The 10,395-nt window shown below is 65.8% G+C and overlaps 1 protein-coding gene across 2 annotated transcripts; it reads right to left on the bottom strand.

Annotated features, from left to right (window-relative positions):
* Positions 1-1,254: 1,254 nt before the first annotated feature.
* LOC142003618 (heat shock cognate 71 kDa protein-like) lies at positions 1,255-9,574 on the bottom strand. Of its 2 annotated transcripts, XM_074980712.1 has the most exons (9): positions 9,503-9,574; positions 6,801-7,010; positions 6,104-6,309; positions 5,546-5,698; positions 4,451-5,006; positions 3,668-3,870; positions 2,960-3,158; positions 2,558-2,790; positions 1,255-1,649 (listed from the first exon to the last, which is right to left on the bottom strand). In XM_074980712.1, exons 2-9 carry the CDS (start codon positions 7,003-7,005, stop codon positions 1,467-1,469), a joined length of 1,938 nt encoding a protein of 645 aa, XP_074836813.1. In that variant the 5' UTR covers positions 7,006-7,010; positions 9,503-9,574; the 3' UTR covers positions 1,255-1,466. The 2 variants fall into 2 exon arrangements, with proteins under 2 accessions (XP_074836813.1, XP_074836814.1); XM_074980713.1 differs by lacking the exon at positions 9,503-9,574 and having other exon boundaries at positions 6,931-7,010.
* Between the last annotated feature and the right edge of the window lie 821 nt (positions 9,575-10,395).

Raw genomic sequence — 10,395 nt, 5'->3', positions numbered from 1 at the left:
TTCAGTGCTGCTGAGAGCAGGGGGCTGGACTCAATGGCTTTTTTTTAGGTCTCTTCCAGCTCTGTTCTATGATTCTAGCACAGGGCTGGGCAGTGATTTTCAGAGAGGCCACACCCTGTTACAGTACCGGTCACAGGCTGGCTCTGGGCCCCCTCCACCCCCAAGAAGGGGCAGGGCCTCAAGGAGGCCACGAGCATGGAGGAGAAACCGCTGTGTGAGAAGCAGACTCACTCAGGCCCAGCCGGGGCATGTGTGACAGTGACTGTGTGGGGCACAGGGGGTGTGACAGTCACAGACTGTGCTGCAATGTGTGTGACAGTGACTGTGTGCATGCGGCAAAGAGCAGCCCTGTGTGACAGTGACACAGTGCAGGCAGCGGCTGCTGCTGGGTCAGTGTCTACGAGAAGCTGCCCTCTAAGTGAGATCTGCCCTGCGCTGGTGTCTCCCCCATCGCACTCCCGAGTCACTGACCTCTACCCTTCAGCCGGGAGCAGCTCCCCTCTGCCGCAGCGGTGGGGTACGGGGCCAGGGGAGCGCCTGCCGCCCGCTACAGCTAACAGGAGACTTCTAGGAACAGCTCAGCTGCAGCAGGAACAAGGTTGGGGAGAGGCAGCCAAACCCTGGCTGGCGGCTGTAAGTGTGCACGCTCTGCTCACCTGCTGGGCACACCCGAGAGAAACGCCTGGCGGGAGGAGCCGGCCCTGGGGCTGGTTTCACCCACCCCGGGCTAGAGCCTTGGCCAACCAGGCTGACAGCGCCGCCCCCCACAGGGTCCCCTTAACTCTACTGCCCGCTGCAGAGGTAACTGGTCTACTACAGCTGCCCTGCAGCCAGACAACCCCTTAAGCCCAGCTCAGAGCAGAAGGGACAGGGAGATCATGGTGCCTGGCCTGGGAGCCCACAGACTGGGCCCTGGTGGTGGAACAAGGGCAGGCCTCAGGAAAGCTGCCCACACTGGTCAATCCAGCCCCCAGGAAATAGGCCCAGGGCCAGTTATTCTCAGGGTTACAAGCAGAGGCCTCTTTTACAGGCTGACTTGGGCCAATGTTGCCCAGAGATTGTGTCCAACCACCCCCTACCCATCTCAGCAGTGGGGGAGCAGGTGTGTGGTGCACTGTGGGCACGAGGCTGGGGATCTCCTTCCCCAGCCACCTTTGCTGGCTTAAGCCCAGTGTCACAGAGCCTGCAGCAGCCCCAGGGCTCTGCCCTCCCTCCACCCCGGCCCCAACACCAAGGCAGGGGCAGACCAGCATGTTCAACAGGCACAATAATTTATTCAGAGCCAACACAGCCAAATTCTTAATGCGGCAGTGAGGGAGGGGGTCAAACCCCCTCCCTAGAGCACAAGAAAGCTGGGCTAGAGCAGAGGCTCATGGGAAAGCCGTAGCTAAGCCAGCCCCCCCTTCCCTGTGGGGGTGTGATGTCTGGCACCCTGGGTGGGGAAGGAGGGTCTCTGTGTCTGGGTCTCAATCCACCTCCTCAATGGTGGGGCCGGAGGAGCCGCCCCCTGCCCCGCCAGCCCCAGGGAAGCCCCCAGGCATCCCCCCTGGCATGCCCCCGCCAGCGCCCTGGTACAGCTTGGTGATAATGGGGTTGCAGACGTTCTGGAGCTCCTTCTGCTGGTGCTCGTACTCTTCCTTCTCCGCCATCTGGGCGGGGGGGGGGGGGGGCGAGAGGGAGAAGCAGCGTTAACCCCCCCTTTATGCCAGCCCCAGTGTGGCCCCTGCCCCCCACCTGAGCCCCTGCAGCAGGAGCTCCCCACTCTGCAGTGAGAGTCCAGCTGGGGCCCCAGGAAGCCCCTCAATCAGGGGGAGGCAGAGGGGCCCCAGCTGCTCTTCTGGTCCCCCAGCAACGAGGCAGCTCCTGGGAGCCAGGGCTGTAAAAACCCATTAACGGGGAGAGCAGGGGCTGCTCCAGCCTGGCCCAGTTAAATGGAACCAGTAACATCCCTATTAGCGTCGGGGAGGCACTGGGTCTGCCCCTCTCTGGGCCCCATCCCCACCCCCCTCATCCACCCCAGGCCCCATGGGCGGCTGTCCCATGCCAGACGCTTCCCCCCACCCCCAAGGCTTCCAGCCCCACTGTCTGTGCAGGGGCTGGAGCCAGGCGCGGCTCTCTGCTGCCTCCTGCTGGGGGAGGCACACGCCTGCCCAGCTGGGGAGCAGGGGAGGTAACAGGGCTCCCAGCAGTTTAACAGCCATGTGCAGAACACACATTGTTCCAGGCACGGAGGGGTGTGGCTGCGCACCACCCATGAGACACACCGACGCCTGGGGCGCGCTGCTCATCAGCTGGTGGCACCCGCATCTCTCCTGGGCGCCCACCCGCACACAGTGTACAGGGAACCTCCGAGTTCTAGCCCCAACACTGGCAGGGCAGTGGGGTCTAGTGGTCAGAGCGGGGGATGCTAGCAGCCAGGACAGGACTCCTAGGTTCTTTCCCCAGCTCCGGTCCCACCCCTGCCCCACCACGTGCCTCCAGGCTGACCTGGGACCCCACACTCCTCTCTGCCCCACCCCCCCGTTCCTGTCCAGCCCAGGTCCCTGCCCCATCTCACCTGGTTCCGGTCCAGCCAGTTGATGACCTCGTTGCACTTGTCCAGGATCTTGTGTTTGTCCTCGGGCGACAGTTTGTCCTTCAGCTTCTCGTCCTCGGCCGTGCTCTTCATGTTGAAGGCCAGCGACTCCAGAGAATTCTTGGCTGCGATCTTCTCCCGCTGCACCTCGTCCTCCGCCTTGTACTGCTCTGCCTCCTGCACCATGCGCTCGATCTCCTCCTTGCTCAGCCGGCCTGGCAGGGCAGAGACCAGCTCAGCACGGGGCGCCCGGCCCAAGTCCCCTCACGGGCTGGGGGTGGGGTCTAGCGGTCAGAGGGGGAGGGCTGGCAGACAGGAGTCCGGGTGCTTTTCCTGGCTCTGGGGCCCCGTGGTTCGAGCGGGATGAGGGCCCTGGGTTCTTACCCTTGTCGTTGGTGATGGTGATTTTGTTCTCCTTGCCCGTGCTCTTGTCCACAGCTGAGACGTTGAGGATGCCGTTGGCGTCGATGTCGAAGGTCACCTCGATCTGGGGCACCCCGCGGGGGGCGGGGGGGATCCCCGTCAGCTCAAACTTGCCCAGCAGGTTGTTGTCTTTGGTCATGGCACGCTCGCCCTCGAAGACCTGCAGGGGCACCAGGGAGCGGTAGGAGGGGGCCAGTCGCACCAGCCTAGGGGTGGACAGGGGATCCCTTGGCACTAGGGGTCCCCTTCCCCTGGTTATGCCCAGGCCTGCTCCCCTTGCCCCCACCCCAAATCTGCACTTCCTGCCCAGCGATTTCCAGGGGCTCACCTCTGGGCACCCCCTGCTCTCTGCACCCTTGCCCCAGCTGCCCACCTGGTAATGCCCCAGAGTTTAGCAACCCCCTTGTCACAGTGCCCCACGCCGAGCCTTCCCCACCAGTTCCTGAATGCAGCTGGGCACCCCCTGAGCTGTGTGCCCCCCAATCTGCACCTTGCCCCACATCCCCCAAACCAGACACCCGCTTTCTGCACCCCCTCATGCTTTACCCCCCAAATACACACACCTGGGTGAGCTCTCGGACCCCTTCCCAGGAGTCCCCTCTTCTGGCCTGCGCCCCCCAACTGTGCCCCCTCCCAAATCTCTGCCCTCTCCAGCTCCCTGCACCCCACCTGGATGAGCACGCCGGGCTGGTTGTCGGAGTAGGTGGTGAAGGTCTGGGTCTGCTTGGTGGGGATGGTCGTGTTCCGTTTGATCAGGGCTGTCATGACGCCACCAGCCGTCTCGATGCCCAGGGAGAGTGGGGTCACATCCAGCAGCAGCAGGTCCTGCACGTTCTCCGATTTATCGCCCGACAGGATGGCTGCCTGGACCGCTGGGGGAGGGGAGATGGTGTCAGCGAGGCACCGGGGTGTTTGCCAACCTGCCCCCGGAAACCCTCAGGCCAGCCCAGCATGTGTGAGGGAGCGGGGCCTTGCCTGGGTAACTAAGGCACCCATCTTGTTTGCATAATTTATGCAGGACCCCCATGTCATTTGCATAGAGACCCACCCCCCGTCTCAGTTTGCGCAGCTTGCCAACACTCGGCAAACCCTTTGCACTGAAGCCCCTGCCCCACCACGCGCCCGGGGCCGAGAGAAGGTGCCCGAGATCAGGAATTGCCACACACGCCCCCCCCTCCCCCGGGACGATCTCACCCCCAGCACCTCTGACTGCCCCGGCCAATCACCATGCCTGCAAGCTCCCCGCCGTGCTGGTCCCTCCCCACCCGCTCTACCCCCTATGCCTCATCTACCACCTCATTGCCCCTCAGAGCCCCCCCATTTGCCCACCCCTCCCCCAAGCTGTGATCTCATCTCCCTGCCCCATCTCTACCCCCCCCGGCCCCTGCCCCATGACCCGTCCTGTCCCTCCCCTTCCCCCACCCACCACGGCCTCGCCTTCCTGGCCCTCACCGGCGCCGTAGGCCACGGCCTCGTCGGGGTTGATGCTCTTGTTCAGCTCCCGTCCGTTGAAGAAATCCTGCAGCAGCTTCTGGATCTTGGGGATGCGGGTGGAGCCCCCGACCAGGACCACGTCGTGCACCTGGGCCTTGTCCAGCTTGGCGTCCCGCAGCGCCTTCTCCACCGGCTCCAGCGTGCCGCGGAAGAGGTCGGCGTTGAGCTCCTCGAAGCGCGCCCGGGTGATGGCCGTGTAGAAGTCGATGCCCTCGTAGAGCGAGTCGATCTCGATGGAGGCCTGGGTGGAGGAGCTGAGGGTGCGCTTGGCCCGCTCGCAGGCCGTCCGCAGGCGCCGGACCGCCCGCTTGCTGCCGGTCACGTCCTTCTTGTGCTTGCGCTTGAACTCTGCCACCAGGTGGTTGACCATGCGGTTGTCGAAGTCCTCCCCCCCCAGGTGGGTGTCGCCCGCCGTGGACTTCACCTCGAAGATGCCGTCCTCGATGGTCAGGATGGAGACGTCGAAGGTGCCCCCGCCCAGGTCGAAGATCAGCACGTTGCGCTCCCCACCCACCTGCGGGGCGAGGAGGGGACAGGAGATGGGGTGTGCCGGAGGGCAGGGACCACGAGCCATACAGGGTTCTCCGATCCCATTCCCTGACCCCCCCCCGCCCAGCTAGCCAGCCAGATCCTAGTCTCCATCCCACATGGCCACCCCCTACCCCAGTCCAGTCAGTCAGTTCTCCCCCACACTTTGGGGGTGGGTCCCCATTCTGTCATCTTCCCGTGGCCAGCCCGTCCTAGACTGAGCCCCCTAGAAGGCAGGATCCCCACGTCCTGAAGGGACCAGCATCACCTACATCCCCATATCCCCCCCACCAGCCCCTAGGGCCAGCCAGTCCCAGATCGGTGCCACTGGAGACCAGGGTCCCCCATCCCACCCCTTGACCCCCAGCCAGCCCGTCCTGGATGGGTGTCCCCTGGAGGCCAGGGCCCTGCATAGCCCATGCCCTGATCCTGGGGTCAGTCCCCTGGAGGAGCTGGGACCCTAACCCACCACCAACCCAGCCAGGCTCAGGCGGGTGCCCCCTGCAGGGGCTGGGACCCTCTCACCTTCTTGTCCAGCCCGTAGGCGATGGCAGCGGCCGTGGGCTCATTGATGATGCGCAGCACGTTCAGGCCGGCGATGGTGCCGGCATCCTTGGTGGCCTGGCGCTGGGAGTCATTGAAATAGGCTGGCACTGTGATGACCGCGTTGGTGACGGTCTGTGGGGGGAGGGGGAAGGTCAGTGCAGGCTGGGGCTGCCCCCTCCCCCCACAGGGGTGGGGGGGTGTGCACATGTGGGACAGGAGATCTCCCCCTTGCAGCACTGCTGCCCCAGAGGGTAACAATCTACTCCTGCCGCTGGCTAACAGAGCGCCTCCTCCAGGCCGTGCTCCGGGGCACCAGGGGACAGGCTGGACGCAGAAGCCCCGGCTGCGGGCACCAGTCCCGACACTGGGATAACTGGTCAGCATGGGAGGGGGGGAGGGGAAGAGAGGAAGCTGCTCTAACCATTAGGCCCCACTCCCCTCCAGGGGCAGAGGACAGAACCCAGGAGTCCTGGTTCCCCCCTCCCCCCCCCCCCCCCCCCCCGACTTTGATGCCCTCGCCCCGCCCCCGGCCCTCACCTTGCCCAGGTAGGCCTCGGCAATCTCCTTCATCTTGGTGAGCACCATGGACGAGATCTCCTCGGCGTAGAAGGTCTTGGTCTCGCCCTTGTACTCCACCTGCACCTTGGGCCGGCCCCCGTCGTTGATGACCTGGAAGGGCCAGTGCTTCATGTCCGACTGCACCACCGGGTCGTCGTAGCGCCGACCAATCAGACGCTTGGCATCTGGCAGGGGGGCGGGGGGCGCACATGGAGATGGGTCAGTGGGAGACAGATGGGGAATGTCCAGGAGCCCCTTCAAGGGACAAGCCCCAGGAACCTGCCCGGGAGCTGGGGGGGGGGGGTCCCCCAATGGGCCCATCCCCCACTCACAGGGTTTCTGCAAAGGGTTCCCCTTCTGCTGGGATGAGACCCCACCTGCCTGCTTCACACAGGGGTCACACCTTCCTCGGACACCGCCCCAGAGGGGAAGGCCCTAGCGCCTGCCTGCCAGCCAGTGCCTGATTGAGACCCAGCCTGTCCCAGAGAGGGATGCCTCCCAGCCAGTCTCTGCTCAGGACCACCACCCCCTAGAGGGGAAGGCCCTAGATCCCCCCCAGTCCCCCCAGCCAGGCAGCCATCCCTTGGGGTGGCACCCCCTGGAGGGGCACACCCCAGATCCCCCTAGCCCCCCCACCAGGCCAGTCCCCGTGTGGGACTGGTGGCCCCACACCCACCGAAGACAGTGTTGGTGGGGTTCATGGCCACCTGGTTCTTGGCGGCATCCCCAATGAGGCGCTCGGTGTCGGTGAAAGCCACGTAGCTGGGCGTGGTGCGGTTGCCCTGGTCATTGGCAATGATCTCCACCTTGCCATGCTGGAAGACGCCCACGCAGGAGTAGGTGGTGCCCAGGTCAATGCCCACTGCTTGGCCCTTCGACATCTTGGCTGTAGAAGGGGTTGGGAGGGGTCAAATGGGGCCCAGGAGTCCTGGCTGCCAGCCCCACCCCCCTCATCCCCCTGCCCCCACTCCTCTTCCAGAGCCAGAGTGAACCCAGGAGTCCTGGCTCCCAGGCACAACCCCTCCCACCAGCTCTACCCACTAGCCCCTACTCTCCTCCCGCAGGTACACCAATGGTAGGTACGTCAGGAGGATCCCCTGTGGAGCTCTAATTCCAGGACCGATCGGGGAGGTGGATGCCCGAGAGCTCAGGCCAGACAGGCCACAGATCTGCTGTGAGTTCGACATGCTTGGAGAGGTCGGTGCTGGGCCCAGCAACCGCCCCATTGCCTGTGGTCCCCGGTGACAGCAGCAGTGGTGTCTGAGCCACCTGGGGGGGCGGGGGTGGGGGGAAGACCAGAGGGCAAACAGGGGCAGGGGGAACCCCTAGTGGCACACGTCTGGTCAGCGGGACCCCTCCCCCAGTGCCCTGTGATGCAGAGACTCCCCATGCTCTAAGGGCTTTTAATGAAGAGCTTAACTGCCAGAGATAACAGCCACCTTCAGCAGGAGGCAGGCAGGAGCCTGAGCCCCGGCCCCCAGTTCCTGCTCCCCCACCCCACGTCCCTCAGCGAAGTTGCTGGAACAGCCCCGGCCCGCGCCCCCATCGGCCCTTCTAGAACCCGGCTTGCGCTGGCCCCCTGCCCGAGGGGGCGGCTCACCCGCCCGCCCGCCCGCCCAGCCAATGACAGGGCCTGCGCCCCCTCCCAGCTGACCCAGGGCAGCTCTGCCAGCTGGCAGGCAGTTCACACCAGGGGAACGAAGCCCTGCAAGCTCAGGCCTGGGGTACCACCCCCACCTCCCTGGGGGCCCCTGCTGGTCCCAGGTACAGCCCATGCCCATACCCCACCCCACAGGCGGGTCCTGGCAGGGCATGAGAGAGACCGGCTGGTTTACAGGGCACACGTGGCCACAGCGCCACTGGAGTTGGGCAATACCTGCCCTAGAGCCGGAGAGGACCCAAGCTGAGATAGCGCTGGGGTCCCCCGTCAGAGCCCCGCCCAGCCGTGTCCTTGTCCCTTGTCCCTGGGCCTGGGCACACCAGCTTTCCCCAGGCACTGGGTCTGGGGAGTGCCAGGACCCGCCAGCACACAACACAGCTCCCAAGCTCACAGCCAGCATAAGAGCTGGGTGCCCCAGCGGTGCCCACTCCCAGCCCTCCCTGCTCTAACCACTAGACCCCCAGTCCTGGTTAACTAGGCACCAAACCCAGGAGCGCTAACACCCCAGCTCAGGAGGGCAGTGGGGTCTAGTGGGTAGAACAGGGAGGGCTGGAAGCCAGGACGCCTGGGTTCTCTCTCCAACTCTGGGAAGGGGCTTGCGATTCAGTGAGTGCATGTGTGTGTGTGTGGGGGGGGGGGGGGGCAGGGTTAGGAGCGTGTCCCCTCCAGAGCTGCACACGTGTGGTGCCCAGATAAAGCTGCAGCGGCTGTTTGGCTCCAAAGCCCGTTACAAGCAGAAGGCCCCGCCCCAGCCGCTGAGCTGGGCCCAGACCTGCACCCCCTCCCCCCCCATCGCCCCACTGACAGCCCGAGCAGGGCAGAGTCTGCTTTAGATGTTGCGCCATTCTAGGGGCTCTAGCAACCAGCGGGGAGTCACCCCCGGAGTGGCCAAGCAGGGGGGCTCCTGGGGCGGGTGGGGGGCACTCGAGGGGGGAAGGTGGAAGCTGTTTGCACCACATGTCTGCAGACGGGGCACCCCCCTCGCCCTTCGCAGGTTTTCTGCAGCCTCTGAAACGCCCAAACTGGGTGGATTCCCCTTGGCAGCCCCACGGCTCCCTGCTCCCCAGGTCTTAGCGCTTTGGGGGCAGCTGTCCTGCAGGCAACTGGGGTGACCTTCTCCCTGTCTCCCCCCACCCCAAGCAGCAGCAATGCAGAGTTTCCCCAACAGCCCGCAGCCGGGGGAGGGAGCTGGTTTAGCTCGGAAGTTCAGAGGTGCCGCGAGTCCCCCTTATTTCCAGCCCCCCCGGGGCTGGAGCACCCGAAGGGTTAAACTTCCAGCGGCAGCGTGTCCAGGCTGCACCCGAGAGGGGCAGGGGCTGGGGAGAGTGGGGCGGGCTGGGCCCGAGGGGAAGCACCCAGACCCCGCTCCCTCCGCCAGAGGGGCTGCGGGTCTTGGGCGCTGCGCCAGGGGCTGCCGGCCAGCAGCTATTTTGGGGGTACTCAGGAGCTGTGGGGCCGTATATGGCCAGGCCCCAGGCACGCGAGCCGCCCCTGCTGGGGTGGGGAAACTGAGGCACGGTAGGAATTCCCACGCCCACCCCTGCGCAGCAGAGCGGGGGAAAGAACCCAGGCGTCCGGGCCCCCCGGCGGCGCCTTAAGCGGGAAAGGTCCCTCCCCGGTCTAAGAACCCAGGCGTCCTAGGGCCGCCCCGGGATAAACAACCGCCTGACGTCACCGCGCGCAGCGCCCCCCCGGGAATGGGGCTTCCCCCGCCCTACCTGCGCGCCCGGCTGCTCCCGCCGCACTGCTGCGCCCCGCGGCCCCCGCGCTATATACGGGCCCGGCTCTCCCGCCCCTGCAGAAGCTTCTGGACTTGGCCGCCCGCCTGGGCCAATCGGGGCCAGTCTGGGCCGCGCCGTCAGTGGGGGGGGGGGACTTCGGGGGCTGGGCGGGGTCACACCGGGGCGGGGGCGGGGGCAGCCCCCCCGTGGGGGATTAACTCCTCGTGGGGGGGAGGGCTGGGCCCCCCCCCCGGCGATCCCCGTCCCTAGCCCCTGTCCCCCCCCAGCCCTCCAATCCCCCCTCCAGCTCATGTGCCCCCGCAACCCCCCAAGCTCCCTCCCCAGCTCCTGTGTCCCCCCAGCCCCTGGCCAAACGCCCCCTCCCGTGCCAGCCCCCCCAGCCAGTGTCCCCCCAGCCCCCCAATCCCCCTCCCCAGCCCCTGGTCCCCCAGCCCCCAATCGCCCCCACAGCCAGGGTGCTCCCCCCAGCACCTCCATAGGGTGAGCAGATGTCCCGGTTTTCATTCCGCTCCCCACCCACCAGGTCTCCCATTTGTGTCGGCCCCCTGCCCCGGCCTGTGGGAAGCGCTGTCCCAGCTGCAGGACAGGACTGGCCCCGGAGCAATGGGACTGAGCAGGAAGGACCTTTGCAGCCCCCAGGGAGGTGGGTTCTGGGACAAGCTGAGAACTTCCCAACTCATTTCACACGTGTGTTAGTCCCCTGAGCTCCCCTCCCCACCGGGCTTGCAGCTGGCTCAGGGCCAGTGCCACCAGAGGGGAAAGGCCCCAGCAGGGCTGGGGTCAAAGGCTGCTACAGGTCACAAGGGAAGTGAGTTTCCCAGGCTCACAATGGCTCCCTAAAGGACACTGCCAGAGCAGAGCAGAGGTCA

Source organism: Carettochelys insculpta, chromosome 30, assembly GCF_033958435.1.
Source record: "Carettochelys insculpta isolate YL-2023 chromosome 30, ASM3395843v1, whole genome shotgun sequence".
NCBI lineage: Eukaryota > Metazoa > Chordata > Testudines > Carettochelyidae > Carettochelys > Carettochelys insculpta.
The sequence above is the reverse complement of the archived record's forward strand: the minus strand, read 5'-3'. Positions and strand labels throughout refer to the sequence as shown.